Here is a 24,230-nt window from a genome sequence, read left to right as displayed (position 1 = left end):
ATTGTCTTTTATGTAAAATTATTTATTTCAGGGAAGCTCCTCACCTGAAAGCTGGTAACCAAGTGATGAACTTTTGGGGTGACCACAATTCATCTACTATTCAGATATGTGGGGCTTCCCAGTCCTTTTGAAGTTTAACTCATCTTTTAGATGAGGCTCTTCTTAATTTACTTCCCTGTGTAATAATTAAAATAAAAGCTCTTTCTTTTTTTAAACTGTAAAACTTTCATTGAAAGAAAACCGGAGCTCCAGCAGCCTAAAACTGACTAACCTCTCACAGACTTTGAGTCTAGTTAGATTCAAAGTTCCCTCCTAGTGCGGAATTGGTCCATATGTAGACCAATCACATGCCAGGAAGTGGGGCATGGCCCCTCCCTAGCATGGGATTGATCCAATTCAAGGCCAATCCCATGACAGGAAGTAGTAGGGAGGATCCCCGGAGACACACTGGGGACCTAGGAACAACATTTAAAACTGACATCTTTCAAGATTTTCTGCTCTCCAAATTACTTTACTTGCATATATCTTGCATTTACTATACGTATGCATGTTTCACTCCCTCCCCTCCGGTAAAAATAAGTTCCCCAAGGTTAGGGAGTTTATATTTCATTTTTGTCAGGGTATCCCCCAGTCGGGTATCTTAGTAAGTGCTTAATAATGCTTGTTGAGAGGCAGCTAGGCACTACAGTGGATGAAGCCTGGAGTCAGGAGGCCTTGCCTTCAAATGCGGCCTCAGACACTTCTAGTTGTGTGAACCTGGACTAGTTAATTAAACCCAATTTGCTTAGCCTTTGTCCTTCTGTCTTAGAGACAGTAAAAGCTTTTAAAAAAATAATGCTTATTGAATTAAATTTATTGGTAGTGATGGTTCCTATACAGATGACATTTGATTACTTAAGTGTTGAGGTATTAATATTATGATGAGAGGGGAAAAAACGGAGATAATATAGTCAAGTGTCGAATTTAATGGTCTGGCCTCCAAGTGAAGTAGGCTTTGGATAAAGGCTGAAGAAGTCATGGAAACCATTGTGTGGTTGGTAGAGTCTGAGCTGGGCTTTTAAAGATGAGCAGACTGTCAGAGGCAGAAGGGATAGGAGTGTGTTTCCCAGAGTGGCAATCCAGCTAGAATCTCTTCTGAAATGAAATAGTATCTCTCAAGTAGATGCCTAAAATGAAGATGTTGGTGGTTTATGGCATGGCTCCATTTCTGGTGGCTCTATGCTAGACATTTGCTATTTGCCACCCTGTCACTGGCCTTTAGAGTACATCCAGAGATGCTTTATGACAACCAGAATCAAGAATTGAGATTCTGATTACTTATGGTCATTAAACCTAATGACTTTCTGGAGGAGGTGAAGGGGCCATTAGCCTGGGGGTTCTGAGCCAAATTAGAGTCCATTTAATTACATATTGCTTGTCTGTATTCCCCTTGCAATTTCAACTAAATATAATATGATAATAAAAAGACCAGCATCAGTTCAGGCTCTCTTTTGATGGCTTGTCAGGGGAAGAAAGTGACCCTGATTTCTTGAAGGCTGTGCCCCTGGGATTCAAACTCAGACAGTTCCCACCCACAAATTTCATCAGTCCCTGCAGGTTCACAGGCTTCCAATCCATCATCTAATGACCAGCCCAGTTGAGTTGTGAAAAGCTCATCACTAAAATTTTAGGAACCAGGTAGTAGTAGTAGTTTTTTGTTTGTTTATTTCAGCAGCTTTTCAAATCGTCTTATAATAAAGCATAAAATAAAGGGAGGTATGGGGGGAATGTTACTGTATTGCCATTACTACTACTACTACTACTACTACTACTACTACTACTACCACTACTACTACTACTACTACCATTACCACTACCATCATTGCCAGTAATACTACTATTACTGCTGTTACCATTGCCATGAGTACTATTACTATTACTATTGCCACTAATATCTCCTACTGCCACTACTGCAACCACCACTACTACCAATCATTCATAGATCACATTAAACTTCACAAAACACTTTGTAGACATAATTCCATTTGTGCCACCCAGTAAAGCACCCATTTTTATTTTTGTTTAGTTGGTTTTAATTTTGATCTGGACATGTGATTGTGTTAAAAGTATGAAACTCTACCAAAGCACATTAGCACCTGCTCTGCAATTTTTAGTCAGAGTGTTGCCTAGGGAGCTGTTATACCCTTTAATTGATGTCAAGATGGATCCTTCGCCTGGAGCTTCATGACTCAGAGGCTGATTTTCAACTGAGACAGTCCAGGATCTATAATTTGCCAATGAGTAAACTGAGGCTACCAAGCATTAGAGGTGGGATGTATGCCCAGATCATTTTCTTGCCTCCAAGTCAAGCATTTCTCCTGATTGTTTTGTATTACCAGAGGAAGCAAGCACAAAGATGTGGTCAGGAAAGGGTGATATGTGCTAAAGTGAGCATTGTTTTCTGTAGGTCCAGTTTCTGGCACATCACACAAAAGTAGCAGGTATAATCTTTCTAATTTAAAGGCTTCCATGTAGTTGGGGAGGTGGAAGGGGGAGCAGAGTATGCCAGATTTGTATTTATAAAGGTCTGAGTTCTAGGCTGTTTCAGATATTTAATATTTGTGTGATCTTGGGCAAATCAAATTAAATCCATGGCCTCAATTTCTCCATCTATAAAAGGAGGATAATATCATGTAGTTGTGCAAGTTTGTTTTACTGATCAAAGGAAATTCTCTGTTTCTGCTTCTCTCTCTTTCTCCACATATACACATCCAAACAGAGATATATATACATATATATTTATACATCTATAATACTTTAAGAATATCAGCTATTTTTATTAATTTTACTAAAAGTTATATAGTATATATGTGTCAGACACTATGTTAATTGCCAGGAAGTAGGTGATTTTATTATTATTATTATTGTTGTTGTTGTTATAGTAACTCAAATTTCTAGTGTCCAGTATCATTTAAAAGGAGCTTTCTTTGCTACTATCTTTATAAGGCAGGTAATTTAAGCATTGTTACTCCCATTATACAGATTATAAAGCTAAGGCTAAGTGACTGATTTGGGGTCACAGAGCTACAAAATGTTGCAGTGGGATTGAATTCCACACCTTCTGATTTTTTTTAAATTCTGCTTTTTCTTCTCTGACAGGCTAGCCCTTTTCCCCCTTCTCCACATCTTAACAGTGGCACATGAAAAACATCAGAGGAAATGAAGTTCTAAGAAAGAATCCAGATAAAAGTAAGGTTCCTCTGCAACCTTGAGACCCAGAGATAACTTTTATATTTTCCCAAAGGCCACAAGAGTTGCCAATGGAGTAGCCAGCACTAAAATCTAGGCTTCCTAACTCTTCATCTGGTATTTTTTCCCATTACACCAACAGGCATCATTTCAACCAATTTGTATATGTGCATATATAACTGCATAAACATACTTCTCCTCTTCTCCATTTACACTGCTATCATCTTCATTAACTCCTTTATCACATTCACCTGAATTTCTGCAATAGTCTTCCATTTGATCTCCTTGCCTTTAAGTTTATTGCTTCTCTCAACTATTATTTATATAAATTCCAAATTGATATTCCTAAAACACAGGTCTGACCATCTCATTTCTCTGTTCATGGAGCTTGAGTAGATACCTATGATTTCTAGGCACACATACAGAAATTTCTGCTTTGCATTTATAATTCATCATCATCATGTCCCTCTATTTTTTTTTAGATTCATTTCACATCATTTTCCTCCTACCTCTGTGTCCTAAACAAATGGGCCTATTGCTTGTTTAGACTCTCAATTGCCCATCACCATGCATTTGCATGGGGTTGGCAGGTCTGAAGTGTTCTTTTCCTCTGCTCCCTTCAAGGCTCAGATTGAATGTAACCTTCTACAAGGACATTTCTTTCCTTCTAGTTGTTGGTGTTCTCCTGTTTCCATATTAGTTCATATTCATTTTGCATTTATTTATGTATCTATTGTTTCCATGATAGACTAAAAGCTCCTTGAGGTCAAGGACTATTTTGCTTTTTGACCTTGTTTCCCAGAATGTGTGGGATAAGAATTCAGGCTCTGCACAGCTATAATCTTCAATCTTTGAATTGAAAAGGACCTTAAGAATGCTCAGTTAGCTGGAGCAGCTTTGGTTGGCTCAGTGGATAGAGAGCCAGGCCTGGAGTTGGTTAGGTGGGGGTGGGGGGAGGGCTGGTTTCCAAAATGACCTCAGACACTTTCTAGCTGTCTAGTCCTGGGTAAGTCACCTAATTCCAACTGCCTAACCCTTAACCATTTTCTGTCTGGACTAAGACAGAAGGTAATAGTTAAAAAAGATTCCCTTCAATTTTCTTGATAATTGGACATTTGTTTGAACATTCCAATGGTGAAAAGCTCACCAACCTCCAAGGCAGTGTCATTCACTGTCTGTAACCTTTAATTTTGTGAAAGGTCTTAAATATATGAAACCAAAAAATGCTTCTCTATAAATTCTAGCCATCATGGCTATTTCTGTTTTCCAACAGTAAATCTATATCCTCATCTATTAAACCCCTTGAAATAGTTGAGTAATCACCATATATTTCTCCCTAACTTTTTTTTCTCTAAGTTAGAGGCAGAAGCCAGAGACCAGACATTGGAAGAGTGTCTTCTCTTAACACAAAAGAATATAACACATCCTGGGAATCACACGGAACTGGAACAAAACAAGGCTCTCAAAAAAGTGCAGTTACAAACTTACTGAATACAAGCGTCTCCACCTCCACAAATATTTGCTTGAAATAATGAACTGGACAGAATAAGTTATTGGATTTATATTAGAATCTGAGCCTTTCTAGCTTGTGGCTGTGAGCAAATTGTAACAAAAAGAAGACCCAGTGAAGGAGAATTCAATAATACCCCAAGGACAGAAACACTCAAACAAAACAGCTGAATGCACCAAGAGTGAAGGACAAAAGTTCTCTCTGTAGAGCATGAAATAAACAGGTCAGGCAGAGAGGCACAGGATTTGACCAATTTAGGCTGCAACAACAGTCAGAGATGATGAAAATCATTATGGGTAACAATTTCAACATTGTTGAATACATAAATTGTATTTTATGTATTGTAATGTAATGTATGTAATTATGTAATGTATGTATGCAAATACATAAAAATGCATATAGAGGCTATGGAATTTTCTACTCCTTAAAATGATCTTTAAAAAAAAAACCCTTATTTTTCTGCTTTATATGAATTATATAGCAGAAGAACAGTAAGAGCTAGGCAATTGAAGTTAAGTGACTTGCCCAGGGTCACACAGTGATTAAGGGTCTTTGGCCAGATTTAAACTCAGGTTCTCTTGACTCCAAGCCTGACTCTTTCTATCCACTGAACCACCTAGCTGTTTCTCCTAAAATGATCTTTATACATTAGTTGATCCATGTGCATTTTCCAGGACCAGATTATAAGGATGAATATGTGACCTTCACTGACATACATGGTAATCACTCTTCCCAGACTTGTAGACTATAGCTAAAGAGACAGGTTCTCATCACCATCACATCTGCTTTGATCACTATCATCATATCTTCAGAAGACTAAACGTCTTGAGGGGAAGATTCCCATTGTCTTCAGTTCTTCCTGGCACATGGGTAGAAATACAATTCATTGTCTACAGTTCTTCTTGGCATGTGGGTAGACACACAATTCTTTGTCTATAATTCAAGCTGGTACACAGGTAGACAACAATTCTTCAACTACCATTCATTATCTACAGATCTTTCTGGAACATAATGGTCTTTGTTGCTGTTGTTTGTTTCATACATAGAGCAGGATCCCAGGTTGAGAACTATTGACCTACTCCAACAAGACCCTTCTGTTATAACAGAAATACCTTTGTGGGGCTGTTAGAAAACCACACTTTATCATGTAGTGGTTTAATTGATGAATTTTATCTTGGCATACAAATATGGATAAAGTTGTTCTGTCCATGAGGTATTTCCATTTTTAATAGGGGAAAACAACACATAAAGAGAGAAAGAAAGTGAGAAAAGGAGAAAATGGAAAACAAGAAGGGAGAATAATAAGATGAAAGAAGTGAGCAAGGATAGGGCTTCTCTCTTAGTGAGGGGAGAGATAGTCATAGACTCAGGAAATCATAGATCTATTCCATATTGATTTCTAGGTGGTACAATAGATAGGAAAAATGGGTTTATAGACAAGAAGCCCTGCAATCACAAACAGTCTCACACATTAACTACCTTTAAGATCCTGTACAGGTCACTTTGCTTCTGACTGCCTCAATTTCTGCAAATAATAAATATGGGTAATAATAGTAGTAGTAGTCTCTCGGTAACTGAGGATGACGATTGTCTTTGTGCATTTTCATCTGTGATGTAGATAAGTGTGCACAAAGACACTTGTGCATGAAGGAGATTTAAGTGGAAAAGTCGATGCACAGAGACAGTCCCACTCTCTCGGTGTTGGAAGCCTGGGTCCAGTGGCAGGAAAAGTCGTTACACCTGGAGACTTCCTCAGCTGCATTGGATGGCCATGTTGTCTTTTGTGCTCCAACATGCCCTAAGCACTCCACAGTGCTTTGCTGCGTCGCCCTCTCAGCCGTTGAACCTTCTTATTGGTTTCTTCCATCTGTTCAGCTGAAGCAGTCTTCACATGCTGGGTGAGCAAAGCCCTGGTTCACCAGGGGTCCATGAAGATCCGATGGCTACCCTCACAAGGTTTAGCCGGCCTATGGAAGCCATTGCCCAGGGTGTGGCCACTACCACATGCTAGCAGCTACTGGGAGCCACAAGTGAGAGCTGGGTGTCAGGTGAGGGTCAGAGGTTGGAGAGCTGCCCTAGGAGGGCACAACAAGCCCTCCATACCAGAGATACTACTCCTCCCTGAGCATCCCATACACCATGGGTAATAATAATAATAATAATAACAATAACAATAATACCTACGTCTTGGATTTGTGAGGGTTTAATGAGATAATATTTGAAAAACACTTAGCAAAGAGCCTGGTCCATAATAGACGCTTTATAAATATCTATTTCCTTCCTTCTTATCTCTATTTTTCTAGTAACAAACTAAACATGTTTGAAAATCAAGGCAAATTATCATTTAAATTTATGAATTCATTTTCAATCTTTCGCTGTCCTAGGAGAAAGCAAACTGTAGCAAGTACTCTTCAGAGTCCAGGCACACACACCCTCAAGGTTTCACCATCAGGTCCAGACTCCCTGGAAACTGCTCCTTCCCAACAGCTTAGAACTCTGTCCCTGCCAACTCATGAGAGATTCTCAGTCTTGAAACCTGTCAATCAATTGTAGCTTTTACCTTCTCTTGCTATAGCTGGGAGTTGGAAGTACAAAGTATTGAAGGCTCCTAGACCTCTACTGGATACATCAGTAACTTTATTGGGAAGGGATAATCATCATCATAGTTATCATTATCATCATCTGGTTCTTTTTTCATCATTCTTATTTTACAGGGGAAGAAATTGAGTCTATCACAGACTATAGCAATATCACACAGTTAATAAGTAGATAAAGATCTGAAATTTATATCTTCATTGCTTTTCCCATTATACCATGGAAAGTTTCACAGAGAATAACAAGAGAGTTAAGGAGAAGCTTAAAGGAATAATTTTTGTGATTGTGATTGTGATTGTGATTTTGTTTTCATTGCTCTGGTAAATGGTTGTCTTGAGGTGAAAGAAAATATACTGGCTAGAATGAGTTTGTAGGATTATCTATGAATTTCAATTACTTATTTATCCTTTTTCCCCTCTCCCTTATTACCACATACTATCAAATGCTTTCTGGACTTTATATAATTTCACCTTAAGTATTTTTCTATTCTAGAGGACAGAGAAATGATCCTTCAGTTGTATCAAGCCCTAACCATCCCCAGCTATCAATTAGAAGAAACAACATATAAATAGAGAAGCTCACAGAGATGGAACTGATGCAGCAGGATTCATGAATAAAACTCTCAGTGACATAGCATTTGGGGATTTACAAAGCACTTTCTTTCCCTCAATAACATAGTACAATGCAAATGTACTATGCAAATAAGATTACTATCGTTTTATAAGTGAGGAAATTGAGCCTTTGATAATGGTATCAGTAAGGATTTACATATATATATATATATATATATATATATATATATGACACAATAGACAGAACTTTGATCCTGGAGTCAAGGAGACCTAAATTCAAATCCGGATTTAGATACCTGGCCACTGTATGACCCTGGAAAAGTCACTTAATCTCTATTTGACTCAGTTTCCTCATCTATGAAATGGAGAAAAGAATAGCACTTAGGGTTGTTATAAGGATAACATAAGGTAATAATTTTAAAGAACTCAACACAATGTCTGAACAGAGTAAACACTGAATAAGTGTTATTACTTCCATTATTAATTATTGACTTTGAGTTTAAAAAGATCTTGAGAAATAGTTCCATTTTATTCTCAAAATAGTTCTTGTAGGTGAGTGCTACTATCAGAGGTATCAAACAGGGGTGAGAACCCAGCATTGTCCTGTAACATTCTTGAATGGGGGAGGAACCAAATTAAAAAGTATTTGGAAATAACAAAATAAATAAAGATTCAGTAAAAGATAGGTAATGCTAATATTTATAGTAATACTATTTGTAATAATAAGTCAATGCATGCCCATAGGAATCCTTATAAATGGTTTAGTGGCTATTTCGATTTAAATTTGACACCATTGCCATCATCGTTCCTATTTTACAAATGACAAAACCCAGATAGACTGAAATCAAGTGATTTATCCAAGGTTACACAACTAGTATCTGAGGCCAATATAAACTCAGATCTTCACGCCCCCAGATCTAGCCCTCATCTGCTAGCCCACCTAGCTGCCTCTAGCTGTCCATTTCCTACACAGCTAGTAAGTGATAGAACCAAGATTCCAGTTGTGGTCCCCTAGAAACTCAGGCCAATGCTCTTTCTATTATGCTACACTGCCCCTCTTATTCCTTCTAGTCAGCACATCAATCTGGCATTTTGAGGGCTTTTGGCAGAGATTTCAGTAGGAATTTTTCTGTAAAAAATTCCGTAAATAGCATAGAGTACATTGAGGCAAACAACACAAAACCACTCTTGGTTGAATGAATTAGCCTGAGACATTGGCAAATAGCTCCAATGGATCTAAGTGTTCATAAGTCCACCTGGCAGCTTTCTGGTTTTTTTACTTAGAGTTTTTGACAAATTGGGTACTAAGCTCTCTTTCTAATGGCACTCATCTGCTCAATTTGGCACCCTCTAAACTGACTGCCCATGGCAAAGCTCTTTTTACTCTTCCCTAGTTATAGACTTACTTGGCTGTTAATCTCATGCTAAGTCCTGACAATATTCTCCAGAGACAGCCACACTAAAGTTTGAAATCAATTACCATAAAACACCCTTCTCCTTTTCAGGATCTACTGTAGTGATTGAAGGACTCAAATACATTAGGCATCCTGGAAGAAAAAAACCCAAAACAAAACACTGGCTCTGAGGTGAAAGGAAGCCTGTTCCAAATCCAACTTCTGATGGCTAGCCATTTGGCTTTGGGGAAGCTACTTAAGGTACTTGGGCCTCAATTTCCTCATTTATTGAAATGAGACAATTGCACTAAATGACTGATGAGGTCCTTTCCAGTCCTAGTTCTATGATCTGTTGTCTAAATATCACTTATGTGAATTAGGGTCTTTAGTAATTTAGAATTTCAAATTTAGTACTTGAGAACTTAGTAAATTTAGACATTCAAAAGTCTGTGCCTCAGTTCCTTATCTATAAAATCAGGAGTTTGTCCTAGATGGCCTCCAGGGTCCCTTCCAGATCTAGATATAAGAACCTATTATCTTTTGCTTCTGTTTTTCCTTCTTGTCCCAATTATTTTTTTCTTTATTATTCTCTATCATGTATGCATTGCTTGCTAAAACTATTCAAATCCCCTAAACTAAGGATCAAGCTACCTCAGCCATGAAGGATTCTTCCTCCTGTGAACAATTTGCATTTCTCCCAACACAGTGTCGTGCATTCAAAAGCCACTTAAGTTTTCTGAAATAAATAAAATTTATATACATATAAGTATAAATATATGTATATATATATATATACACACATAAAACATTCTCTGACATAGATTCAGTTTAAAAGAATGTGTTAAGTTCCATGTGAAAGACATTGTACTAGGCACTTGGGATATAAGACAGAAATTGGCAGTCTCTTCTCTAAAATGAGACCTAGACAAGTACAAATGATACAAGATATAATATGAAAAGTACAAAGGTAGATTTCATAAGTGAAATGAGAATCTTGAGAATGGGGAAGTCAGGGGAGCTTCTTAGAATGAATACTTGAACTGCCAGAAGAAAGAAGCCAGAGATTTTAAAAGAGAAGGATGAAAAGGAATATATTCCAGACTTAGAGTATGGCCTCTAAGGGTAGAAAGAGGGAGAAGAGCACATGGAAAGATCATTCTGCTGGACATCACCTTGTTAAACATTCTGTTCACCAAAGGCTGTTTCATCAGGATGTCCCTGTTATGCATCGACAAAGCATTTTCTACCCCGTATCATGAGTACAATTTCAGCACTTCTAATAGGACTTCATTTTGGTAACTCTTTCTATTTTGTAGTTGGGTCTGGAGTCAAGGGACCAGTTTCAACATCCACATTTTGCCACTTCCTACTGATATGATCATGAGCAAGTTAATTAAACTATGGATGTTGAGTTCTTCACCTTTAAAATGTCTTTCAGTTATTTTAGTGTATCTGATTCTTTGGGACCCTACTTGAGGTTTTCTTGGTAAAGATTCTGGAGTGGTATGCCATTTTTGTCTTCATTTTATATATGAGGAAACTGAGGCAAAAAGGGTTTACATAACTTGTCCATGGTCACATAGCTAGTCACATAGCCTGAGGCTGGACTTGAACTCAGATCTCCTTGACTCAAGGCCTGGAGCTCTATACATTCTACCACCTAGCAGCCCTCTGTAAAATTAGGGATTGGCAAAGAGGACCTCTAAGGTCCCTTCTAACTCTAAATCTGTATGTTATCAACTCAATGATAGATATATCATATTTGATTATTAAATGCTTGTTGACTCATTTATTAAGTGTCTTAGAAATATGAAACTTCTTAAAGAGTTAAAAGTAAAGCATGTTCAGGATGCAAAGAACAATCTTTCTAAATCATACCTGAATAGAAATCCCTTGGACAAAGTTCAGCTATCTCTTAAAGACATCCAGACAAGGTAAACTCACTAACCTACAAGGCAAGTCATTCTTCTTTGGCATGGTCCCCCAGTTCACAATAAGAATAAAGATTACTCCCTGTCATGGTTCAGCTTTAGATTAGACTGGAGATGATGCTGTGTCAGAACCCTAGACCCTGTGTGACCTTTGCAAAATTCACACTGGTCCATTTAAGTTTTTCCTGTTTTTTTTCATCATTGAAGATATTTTTGCATAGTGTACCATCCATGCAAGAATTTATGGCTTTATATTGCTGGGATATGTATGTCTGACTGAGATGGGAGACTCTTGATTGCTATTCAATAGGACCTCAGGCTTATCAGTTCACAGAACAGAAAAGTCTCCATAAAAGTATCTAAGATTATTTGTATGTTGTGTGTGTCTTTGTGTGGAAGGGGGCATACATGTATTCTTGTGTGTTTGCTCAGGAGTCCGAAAGTCCCTAAAAAGTCATTTAGGTTATCAGATGGCTTTTTCAATTTGGTGACAAAATTTTAGTAGGGAAATTGCATATGAATATATGTGACCAAGACAATTTATCATGTTATGGGAAAAGAATTCATTGAAGAGAAGTGTAACCATGTCCCTATCTTTCCTTTCCTTTCTCTTGATATAGCTCAACATGAATGGCAGGATATGTTTTATGAGAGTCATTAATGCACTATGAGCAGTCAAAGACACAAGTAGGTCAGAATGTACCTCAAATATATTGCAAAAAACTCTAAAAAGCAGGGCCTTTCAGAGAACAAGTAGAAGGATACGAAATTAATTATCAAAAGTATACATATTTCAAAATGTATTAGGGCTCAGTTAAAAAGAATTTATCTAGAAGCTTGATGATAAAAAAAGTTGTATAAAACAGTCCACATAAGATGACTAATTCTTATAAAGAACCACAGAATGGTCATCCTGGAAAAATTCATAATGACTTTTTCTGTATGTGCCATGGCAGTCCAGTAAAGCCTATTGATCCCTTCTCCAAATAATGTTTTTAAATACTTGAAGGGGGTGTAAAATTTTGGTTAGAAATTATGTGAATTCTCTTAGAAAAATATTTTTAAATAACCGAAGGAAATGTTAAATATTACTTTGATATAAGCTGAAATTTTTTCCTAATACAAGAGCTCATGAACCCTTCAAAATTTATTAAATGATCACTTAGAATTCTAGGAATCCGAAGTTAAGAACCTCTGATATAGTCCAATTCTGATGAGTTAAATATAGGAAACTGAAAGAAAGCCAGAGAGGTAAATTTGGACTTGATTTTTCTCATTTATAAAATTAAGTTAGGGGCACATGATGATCTCTAAGATCTTTGCCATCTTTTGAATCTACAATGGCACAAACCTTCCTCAAGATAAATACATTGTTAAAGGCAGAGTTGAGACTCAGGTTTTCAGATTCCTGTGTCAGTGCTATTCTATATATCCTATGCTACTTCCCAAGCACTGCCTTAATCTTGCAAATAGAAGATTTGGAATAAAAAAGGTGTAGGAGCCTGACACAGCGTGTACTGCAATAGGAGTGGGAAGAGGAAGCATCTTAGAATGCCTTCTGTTGGGGCGAAAGTGCCAAGGCGCCTCTCTCTGAGAAGGGGTGTCATTTTAACCAAGATCATTTCAGTTACCTCTCAAGTTTAGGATGCAATTATATAAGTGAGGGGTCATGCAGGGGACTCCACAAATAGAGGAAGGCAACAAAAATGTCAATGAGTAAGGGAAGCAAGGATTACCTGTGATCATAGGAAGGGTGCTTCACATACATTCCCCGCCCCCCCTTCTATTCAGAAGAATTCGAGGGGAGGAATGTATCTGGCATGAAGCTAAAGGCAGTACATTAACAAGAGTATGTGAGACAGGAAAAGACTGAGAGTAAACACACTAACTCCTAATGGCACGATTACTACCAAATATGATTGTGAGAACGTCTGTCTCACAGTCACTTTTTTTTTCTAAGCGACGTGCAAACTCATCATACAGCTTTTCAGCTTGCAGCTGTCAAAGTTGATTTACAGAGATCCAGCGAGAAAACTCAGAATCAATTAGAGGAACTTCACCGGCACTGCCGTCTTTGATACAATGAGGTGGTTCCCAAATCACAGAGTAAAGCACCATGACTTCCAACACCAAGCATCAAAACAATGAGAGCTTCAAAGCTGCTTTCTTTCAACTTCTGACAAAAATGACTCTCCTGGGTTTCAGTGTCTAAAATAATGGCTGTTTTTGTAATAAAATAGCTCTTTGTAGGGATTTTCTTTTTAAAGAAAGTTCCCTGTTCCTAATAGACTATTTCAATTATAGTATCTTTAACATGTTACAAAGAAGGTTGACTAAAGAAATTAATAAGATCTTCTCCAATTATCTTATCTCCTTTATCAAAATGCAATCACCCTGATTATTCCAGGGGGAAGTCTGAACACACCCAAAAAATAACCGCTTTATAAAAGAAATAATGATTTACTCTTTTAAATGGACTATATCCAAACAAGAGACTGTGTCTCCCTATACAAGGTTATAGACATTAAGGCACTGTCACTACTTTGTATCTCCAAAGAGAACCAAACTGGAGAAAAACTGTAGAAAGTCAGAAACAGACTGAGTGGAGCAGCAACTTCTGTGATTTATCTTACATTTGTAATGAACAGAACTCCTACTGGCAAGTGGTGTATCTTCCTTTACATCTCTTACTTTGTACCCTGCATGCTACAGGAGGCTACAATTGAATTTATACAACTTTTTGGTTCACACAAAGAAAGGTTGCCTATTAAAGTGGATTCCATATACCTGTTATAAAGTGCCATCACTTACAGATGCTTTCTCTAGATAAATGTCGGAAATATCTCTTCTCCAAAGGGGCCACTGAATTGGGAAAAGATCTATTACTAAATCACTTAGCTCAGTTCTGGCTTTGCCTAGTGTCACTATTAATTCTTTATCCCTGATAGATGTACTGAAAATTTCTAGAATTAAAATTCTTTCTGAATCCAATCTAGAACTTTTCCCCAAAACACATACCCCAAAGATGTATCATATCATTATAGGTATGAAGTACTGATCACTTTCCTAGAAATCAAAAGCAAAGGAAAAAGTAGATTTTTAAAATAAAGCAAAAAAAAATCTTATCAGGGATTTAAAAAGCCACATTTTCCTTACCGGTATAAATGCATGTTGCATAGCTTGCTCACATTTTTTTAAAGAAGCGATAGTATCCCACAAATACTGATAGTCCACAGCATGAGAAGCATTTGACCGGTCCATGGTGAAAGCTGGTACCACTCTAACTGAGCTCCAACAACCCAGTCGAAAGGGGAAAAAAAAGGGACTGCAGATCTGTTACATAAACTTCTTAATTAGATCTGCTACACAAACTGCTATCTTAGGACTGAAAAAGTTAATCAGAGCATTTCTTTCAGGGGATAACTGGGCATGAGACAGATGTTGTCATTGGGAAGGATTTTCATTCCCACACTTGTGAAAAGCAAGGCCATCCATGTTCTAGCCGTCTGTATGCTGGTCTGTCAATATTGCACATACCATAAGTGTGTGGGGGAGAAGGGGTAGTAGGAGGAGAGATGTGAGAAATTTTTCTAGACAAAGATTTGGAAGGCAAGTCATAAGGGAAGACACTGAGGAGCTTGGGGACAGTGAGCAGAGCTTCATGATGAAACAAAGACACCCACCTATAAATTTACACAGTACAGACATGCATTGGAATCTGTACAAAGCCTTTACAGAGAGAGATAGGGTATAAAAGTTGTTCAATCATTCCTTTCGTGTTTGATTCTTTGTGAACCCATTTGGGGTTTTCCTGACAAAGGTATTGGAGTGGTTGGCCATTCCCTTCTCTATCTCATTTTACAGAGGAGGAAACTGAGGCAAATAGGGTTAAAATGACTTGTGTGGGATTGCATAGCTAGTAAGTGTCTGAGCACAGATTTGAATTAGAGAAGATGAATCATCTCAACTCCATGCCCAGTACTCCATCTAGTGTGTCACCAAGATGTTTAGGTATAATTGTAGGTCACATTTATTTAATGTATTCGTATTCTTATCCACCAAGCATTTTCCCTACAACACATCTGTCACTAGGGGAGTAACACTAGTAGTAGCCTCATTTTATAGATAATAAAAATAAGGCTCAAAAAGTTGAGATTTGTTCAACGTCACATATCTAGTCAGATGTAGAACACTTTGGCTCACATTGTGAGTGTCAGATACAAGGTCAGAGAACTTGGTTTGGAATTCCAGGTCTACAGCTGCCCATGTGCCCTTGAACAAATCATTTTCCTTTCCTTTTTTGTTTGTTCAATCATTTTAGTCAAGTCCAACTCTTTTTTTATAGCAGTTGGGGTTTTCATTTTTATTATTTTTATTTAAACATTTTTAAAACCCTTACCTTCTGTCTTAGAATCAATGCTGTGTATTGGTTCTAAGGCAGAAGAGTGGTAAAAGCTAGGCAATGGGGGTTAAGTGACTTGCTCAGGGTCACACAGCTAGGAAGTGTCTGTGGCCAGATTCGAACCCAGGACTTCCTGTCTCTAGGCCTGGCTCTCAATCCACTTGAGCCACCCAACTTCCCCCCATTTGGGGTCTTCTTGGCAAAGATACTAGAATAGTTTGCTACTTTCCTCCCTAGCTCATTTTACAGATGAGATAAATGAGGTAAAAAGGATCAAGTGAATTGTCCAGGGTCCTATAGCTAGTAGGTGTCTGAAGCCATATTTGAACTCAGAAAGATGAATTTTTCTCACTCCAAACCAGGTGGTCTATCTATTATACTCCCTAACTGCCTGCTAACTTCTTTTTCTTTATTCTGCTGTAAAATGGTGGGGAAGGTGGACTGGATCAGCTCTAAGGTTTTTTTTAAAAGACATATCCCTCTAAGGCAGAGGGATTCCAAATTCAGTTCCTTTTTCACTACATCATCTAGGTTATCTAGTTCAGCCTCTACTTGATTCAGAAAAATGCTTTACAATATTGTACTCATAGAATGATTCATTCAATGACAAGAAACTCTCTCACTAGGTAACCTATTGCACTTCTGTACAACTTTAAGTGGTTGATAGGTCTTTCTTATGTTGAGTCTAAATGTGCCTTCTTTATAACATATTCAGTTGTTCTAAGTGGGTTTACAGCTACAGAGATAAATCTAATTTTTCTATTACAGGCCTTCAAGTATTTTCAAGAAAATGATCATGTCCCTCCTGACTGCACTGCCTTATACTCTTCTTTCTCCTATGATTTAAACCCATCCCAATCCCAGTTTTCTTCTTCCAGCCAAATTCCAGTTTGCCAGCATCTATCCCAAAAGAGGGAATTGGAAATTTGGCACACTGATCTGGATATGAACTGACAGGTGAATGATACACAGGGAAATCACTGGCCTTGTTACATATATTTTTTCTCTGAATACATTGTTATTGAATGCATTATTCTATGGAATGAAGGATTGAATTAGCTTTTGAGGGTAGCCATGTCACATTGAGCATACTCATGTATATAGATAAAATATACAGAAACATGAATGATAATTTATATTTATATAATTTATGACTCTGCTGAGGCAGCTACAAAATATAGCGTGGCTAAATAATCACGTGTCAGGGTGTTAGGTCTCCTGACATTTTGTTATAAGATCTGGAAGCAATGTTTCCTGCACCTTCTTTCAGGCAATCTCTCTGATGGATACTTTAATTGCTGCTGCCCTTATTATTACTAGGCTATCTGCTCCAGTACAATTTATTTGAGACTCTCCCTGAAGACTAGTTAGAAGCTTCAGTGAGTGTAAAATACATTTGATGTCTTGTGTTACAGGCTTAGGTCAATTTGGTTTCCCATATTTTGCGGTATGCATTTCCCCAGGAGCTTTATAGCAAAAAAAACATTCACAGAAGAAAAATGGTTAGTGCATACTTTAATATCTAAAACAATGAACACAGAACCTTAAAAATGTAGGTTGTGAAGGCTGCAAAAGATCTCAGAAGTTATCTATTAAAGCCTTCTTCCTAATGCAAGAGTCTCTTCTGCAAAATGCCTAACAAATGGTGATTCCAGCACTACCTAAAGACCTTCAGGGAAAGAGGACTTAATGCCTAAGGAAGTAATCTGCTCCATTGTTGGAAAGTTCTAATTGCTACAAAGATTTTTCTATTGAGTTGAAATCTGCCTTTTAGGTAAATGCTAGAATTTAGAACAAAGGAACCTTAGCAATCATCTGATCCAGTCTCCTTGTCCCACTCCATTGCATCTGCTTTGGGAGACTTAAATCCTTACATAAAAAAGGCTGATTTGGTCAGTGATAATTAATGCAAAAGGTCTTTGTCTGGTACAGTCTAACTTGGTCCTAGTCAAGGGGCACTTATTAATAATATTTTATGTGACTGGAACTATTCTAAGTGCTAGACATACAAATAAAAATCAAAAGCATTGTTTCTTCTTTCAAGGGCTTCACCTAATGGAGAAACTAATATTTTAAAAACAGTGTTTCTTTCTTTTTCCTTTTTTTTTAAACCCTTACCTTCCATCTTGGAGTCAATACTGTGTATTGGCTCCAAGGCAGAAGAGTGGTAAGAGCTATGCAATGGAGGTCAAGTGACTTGCCCAGGGTCATACAGCTGGGAAGTATCTGAGGCCAGATTTGAACCTCGGACCTCCCATCTCTAGGCCTGGCTCTCAATCCACTGAGCTACCCAGCTGCCCCCTAAAAACAGTGTTTCTAAAGAAAGTGGCAGTTACATGGTACAGCCAATGGAGCTTTGGGACTGGAATCAGGAAAATGTGAGTTAAAAATCTCACCTCACATATTTATTAGATGTGTGATCGTAGGCAACTCACTTAACCTTTTTTTTTGTTTTGTTTGTCTTATTTTCCTCATCTGTAAAATGAGTTGGAGAAGCAAATGTCAAATCACTTTAGCATCTTTGCCAAGAAAACCCCAAACAGGATCACAAAGAGTGGGATGTGACAGAAAAATGACCAAACAAAACAAAATGGATTTTTTTTACTTAAATTGAGAGGGCAAAGGATGAAGAGGCAAAAATACATTCAGAATATTATATATAGAATATTAGGTATGGAGAGTTAACTAATTTAACCAGTTCTTCAGAGAGAAAAAGGATTCCCTCAAGACACTGCCAGATGATAGAAAGTGAGATGTAAGTGACATGAACTTTGGGCTAAGCAAGAAGAGGAAGGCAATCAAAGACCCTCCCCACCTGGCACCCAGAATAAGCTGGACTTTCATGTCTGCCTCTAGTTTGGTTTTGATATATCTAGGTTCCATTTTGCATTGAGGAACAGTTCAGGAAAACAATTTATCCCTAGTGATTTTTATAAAGATATTCAGGATAAGACATATTAATTGAGTTCCATTTCTATAAAACAGACAGGGAATCAATAACCAAGAAGTTTGCCAAGGGACATGATGATTTTGGCCATGGAAAGTTCCAGGCATAAAAGATTCCATAAAATAGCATAGGTAGGAAGAGGAGATATGTTTTAGTCCAATATAAGCCAAGAAAGGCAAAGATAGCAAGAAAAGCTAATGGTAGAAAACCAGAGAGGAACTAATGAACTAGTCCTTCATTTAAGAGAAGATCATAAAATTGAAGACCAGAGAATAGACATGAGAACCATTGTGGTAGGGGAAGATAAATAATAGAGCTGACTTTAAATCCAAGATTCTTTCCTCTTAACACTTGAAGGCTCATGCCTCAAAAATTGAGGCACCTTGAAAAAAAAGTATAGGAAAAAGAGAACAGAGAGACTTTGGTAGGCAACAGAAACACCAAAAGTCCATGCCATGAGCTACCCAAAAAGATATTTACTTACCAATGAGGAGGTAGGTTCAACAGTATTGAAGTGTAAGCATTAGTGAGTATGAGAGAGAAAGGTGGGCTAGATATGGAAAATATTTAATGCATCAATGAGGAATTTTACATTGAATTTACTAATCTTCAGCTAAGATCCATGAACTTGATTTAAAAACAAACAAAATTGAGTACTTTATGTCAATATCATTAGTTTCTTTCGAAATCCTTCATATGTTGGTTTATGTATTTAAAAATTATTCTGAATAGGGGTTCATAGAGTTCACTAGATTGATAAAAGGGTCCATCATACACACACACACACACACACACACACACACACACACACACACACACACACACACACACAGAATGGCTTAGAATTCTTTCTTTAAATTGTAGTGATCCATTATGGATTTGGAAATAAGAAAGAGAGATGAGATAAAATTTATGTTTTGTGGAAATTATTCTGGTATTATTTTGATGAGTCCAAACTTGATAAAGGGGGAGGTTAAGCAAAATCCTTTGTATATATTATCTCATTCATTTGATGAACTTCACTCATGCCAGAGAAAAACAAGGTCTTTCTCCTACAACTAAGTTGAAGAAAGAGACTGAAAACAATTCCATGTGAAGAATATTTAAAAGAATTAGGAGTGGTTAGGTTTGGGAAGAATGGAATATTGTGGTTGGGGAGGAAGAAGTGTCACTGATTTCCCAAACTGGAAGGCTGACATGGTACACTGGAAAGGGCATTGTCGATAGGACCAGAAGATCTGTGTTACAATCCTGTTTCTGATGCTTACCACTTGTATGACATTGGGCAGGTAGCTTAAGCTGCTTGGACCTCCATTTTTTCATCTGCAAAATGAGGACCTGGGTCAGATTTTCTTTGAGGTCCTTCTGAAATCTAGATTCATAAGCCTTTTTTTCCTATGAAACTCAGTAGGTTAAGGGAGGAAATTGACACTTAGAAGTAGCAAATACTTTGGAAAACATAAATTAAGGGGTTTGAATGTATTATCTTAGAATGATTATATTATCCTGATAGCCTAACTTATACATTCCTGATTCTCCCTAATGCCTACAGCCTCCTTCATTAAACTACCTTTTATTTATTTTGTATTTATTCAACATATGTTGCAGAGAAGATGCTTTCATGCATTGGTAGAATGACTTTCTTCCCCTGGGAGTTTTCTTAAACTAGTGAAATCATATCTAGTGCCATGCCTTATCTCTACTCCTCTTCCCGTATACACCTATATATTTAAACAATATCTCCCATATAGATATCTTATCAAGATGACAAGCATCCTCAGTAATATTTGATTTAGGTTATTCCGTTTCTCTCCACAGAGATGGTGGACATCAGCCTAGTGCACAGGTAAGGTCAAGAGGATCAGTCTCCGAAACTGGCACAGGCAAAGTATTAACTATTGTCCTCAGATTTTCCATTATCTTTCTTTACTCAGCTGAAGGAGTTGAAGTACACAGATATTCTAAACTCAGCTCTGTGATAATGTTTGTAGAAACATTCTATAGTTTCTGATTTGACTTATTTCTTCAGTGTATATCCAAAGGCTATTGGCCATGGAGAATCATCTTTCTTAATAAATCCAGCCACCTATTTATTCTCCTTCATCATGTTCTTCTGGCCTACTCTCACCCACAAGTCACTTTCTGCCTTCTCATCTCCATATGCCCCAAGTAGCTGCTTCTTCCTGGTACCAGCTGTGTGAGGACCAGATTACTGCTCGTCATGCTTTTTTTGCACTAAATGTGTATCCTGAATTTTCCATTAGGCATGAAAAAAAAAATAAAATTAGGACTGGTTAGGAAGGGAAAGAATAGAATAGAAAATATTGTGGTGGGGGAGGCCGAGGTATCACTTATTTCTAAAATTTGAAGGGTCACATAGTACAGTGGGAAGGGAACTGGCAATATGACCAGAAGATCTGAGTTACAATCCTGATTCTAATGCTTAAATTTTATTAAATTAAAATTTAAAAATAGACTGCTAACCTCCAGTCTTCTACTCTTTACAGGTATATTTTTATTAATCATTCTTTTTTTTTCATTCAAGTGAATCAAACTCTTATTTCCAGGTATCTCATTCACTTAAATTTATCCCTGATTCCCTCTCCCCAAATGTACACACTTTATTCCTTTATTCAGATTTGGAATCTGAGCATCTAGATTCCACCTCTGACTTTTTGATTTACTAAGGATGTGACATTGGGTAATTTCAGGTGATAGAAGATTGCTTGCATAGTCAACCTCTTTTCATGCTTTTTTCCACTTATATTCCTCATTTCTTGCCCCTGATTTTTTCTGTCAGTAAGAAAATGGCAGATAAAGCAACTGACATGGAAGTTTTGGAAAGTCAAAGTCTAATGATCCTTGGATTAAAGGAGTTAAAGAGAGGGTAAAATATAACCAAAGGACAGAACAATAATGGTGGAAATCCAGACATCAAAAGTAAAGATATTTTGTGTTTGGAGTGGCATTCCCAGAATCTATCTTTATTTTGGAGCATCTAGGTGGTGTAGTGGATAGAGTGCCAGGCATGGAAGCAGGAAGACTTGGGTCTAAATGTGGCCTCAATATTTATTAGCTGAGAGCCCCTGAGAAAATCACTTAACTTTGCCTCAGTTTCCTCCTCAGTAAAATGAGCTGGACAAGGAAATGTCAAACTACTTCAGAGACTTTGTCACTAATACCCCAAATGTGATAATGAAGAGTTAGGTAAGACTGAATTGACTGAAAAACAAAAGTCTTCAGTTCAAGAATTAACATACCTGGCTTTAGTGGTGCTTGATCCACCCTCTTCAGCAAATGTATATTACCTTGAGCAAAGATGTTTACAGAAAAAAACATAAAATGTATATTTAATAGAATTCTAGATGAGAAATGGAAGGTGACTGTGGTAATTTATCCCAACTATCCTATTCAATAGAATTCCATATAAGATAGATAACTTGCTCAAGGTTAGACAATTCATAAATGGTCAAGGATGGGATTTGGTGATTTGAACTTTCTCTGACGTGTGTGTGTGTGTGTGTGTGTGTGTGTGTGTGTGTATGTGTGTGTGTATGTGTATGAAAGATGTTTTTCTATAAGTGTATCTATTTCCCAAGTGTTCTGTGTAATAGCCTCACTTATGCTCCTCTACTAAATGTGAGACAACCTTCTTTATAGTATTTTTAACCCTTTCTTTCTGTCCTAGTAACAACTTTAAGAGTTAAGGACAAGAGCTAAGCAAATGGGGTTAAGCGACTTGCCCAGGGTCACACTTCTATGAAGTGTCTGAGGTCCTTGTGACTCCAGCCATGGAACTCTGTCCACTGTGACACCTAGCTGTCCCTCCTTACAGGATTGTTGAAAGTGCTTTAAACCCTAAAGAGTTTTTGTAGGATTATAAATGAATTATTGCTATTATTTTTGTTATTTGTCTACGAGACACAATAAGCCATGACTGGTGTTTTCTGATGTGTAGGAACAATAATTTAAATCCAATTCCACATATATTTATTAAGGATCTTCCATGGGCAAAACTCTTGACTAACTTCTGGGCAAACAAAGAAGCAAAGGACAAGGACAAGGAAAAAGTCCCTTTTGTCAAGGAGTTTATACCATGATATGGGGATACAATATATATACACATATATTTTTATACATAAATACATAAATATATTATCTGTATAATATTGGCTACATATTAGTAGGAAAAAAAGGTATTAAACAAATTGAGGAAGGATTGGTCTTTGCATTGGAGAAAATGGAAAGTTTCATGAAGAGCTGGAATCCTTTGAAAGCCTTTGAAGGAAGTGGAAAATTTTCAATGGTAGAGAGGTGGAAGAAGTACATTCAAGAAATGGGGCTTACATCAACCCAGTGAGGACATAAATTTAGATCTGGAAGGGATCTGAGAAGTCATTTTGTACAACTCTCTCATTTTACATGTGAGGAAACAGCAGCCTGGAGAGGAGAAAGGTCTTGTCTAAGGTCAGCTAGTATAAGGAATGGGATTGGAATTTGAACTTCCAAAGTCAGCACAATTCCACTGCACAATGTTGCCCTCAGGTAGGAAGGGCTGATATAATTACTGCCCCCTCTGCCTCCATTTTGCAGAAGAGGAAAATTACTATTGTAATCTAAAGCCTTTCTACAGGGTTGAAGTTTTGCAGTGGAGTTTTAAGATGAACTATGACCTGGAAACAAGTTATCAGCAGAATTGTAATGGTCTTACTCCCTTGTAGCAATGGACTTCTAATCTGCCAACATGTCCCCAATACAGAAAAGTCAAAACTAGCAGTTTCTTTAATCACAGTCGATGCTTTTCTGATGCTCCTTTAGCCAGTAACCATTTCATTTCTAAACCATTTTGGTGGGTGATAAGAGAAGAGGAATTATCTACATGCTTTTGATAATTAAAGGAAAACTACTATAATAAAGAGCTTGTAATCACATCTAATTAAAAAGTTAATCTTGACATTTCTTTTTATGTCATTTAAATATCATAAAAGATGTTCACTTTTAAAATGCTTTTTTAAACAACAAAAACAAGTCAGCTTTTACAACAGAATTATAAAAATAAATGTGAAAAGAAAGAATCATAGCTTATCTCTGAACATGAAGCCTGAAATGGGATCTTTCTTCACCACTCTTTCTTCCTTCAAGACAGCTTGAGCCACCAACAAGAGATTTTCCTGGTGCCTTAAGAGCTATAACTTAGGGGAAACTAGGTGGCTTAGTGGATAGAGAGCCAGGCCAGGTGATAGGACATCCCAATTCTTAGTATAAATTTTTAAGACATAAAGGGTTTTTAAATAGAGAGCTTTAGCTTCCTCCTCAAAGGCTGACTTCCATCTTCTTTGTATGCATCATGTATATATCTATCATTTCTATGTGTTGTTTGCCAATTAGAATGTAAACTCTTAAAGGCGAGTCCATCTTTGCCTTTCTTTGCTTCCCCAGTACTTAGCTCAGTGACTGATACATACTAAATGCTTGTTTAATGCTTATTGGCTTATTGATTAGAGAGAGATAGATCAGGTGCAACCCCCTGCCTGATGCAGGAATACATTTTATATATGCCAACAAAATGGCCATTCAGCCTTGCTTAATTACTTCTAGTGAGAGAGAATTCAATCCTTTATGTATGAGAAAGCCTATTCCATTGATAAGAT

The 24,230-nt window shown here is 37.3% G+C and overlaps 1 protein-coding gene across 45 annotated transcripts in view; it reads right to left on the bottom strand.

Moving 5' to 3' along the window:
• The window catches only part of DLG2 (discs large MAGUK scaffold protein 2), a 2,177,398-nt gene that overhangs the window by 1,020,791 nt on the left and 1,132,377 nt on the right, over window positions 1-24,230 (bottom strand). For 8 of the 45 annotated variants that reach the window (XM_056825180.1, XM_056825204.1, XM_056825200.1 and 5 more), the window contains exon 1: window positions 14,387-14,646. The exons of 34 other annotated variants lie outside the window; for them this stretch is intronic. In XM_056825180.1, coding sequence (XP_056681158.1) covers window positions 14,387-14,491 — 105 coding nt within the window. In that variant the 5' untranslated portion in view covers window positions 14,492-14,646. Of the gene's footprint in view, window positions 1-44; window positions 131-14,386; window positions 14,726-24,230 lie in introns of those variants that run through there. 3 more of the 45 variants (XM_056825186.1, XM_007490880.3, XM_056825214.1) reach the window with 3 other exon arrangements.

The sequence above is a fragment of the Monodelphis domestica genome, chromosome 4 (assembly GCF_027887165.1).
Source record: "Monodelphis domestica isolate mMonDom1 chromosome 4, mMonDom1.pri, whole genome shotgun sequence".
Classification (NCBI taxonomy): Eukaryota; Metazoa; Chordata; class Mammalia; order Didelphimorphia; family Didelphidae; genus Monodelphis; species Monodelphis domestica.
This window is presented reverse-complemented; position numbering and strand designations above follow the sequence as displayed.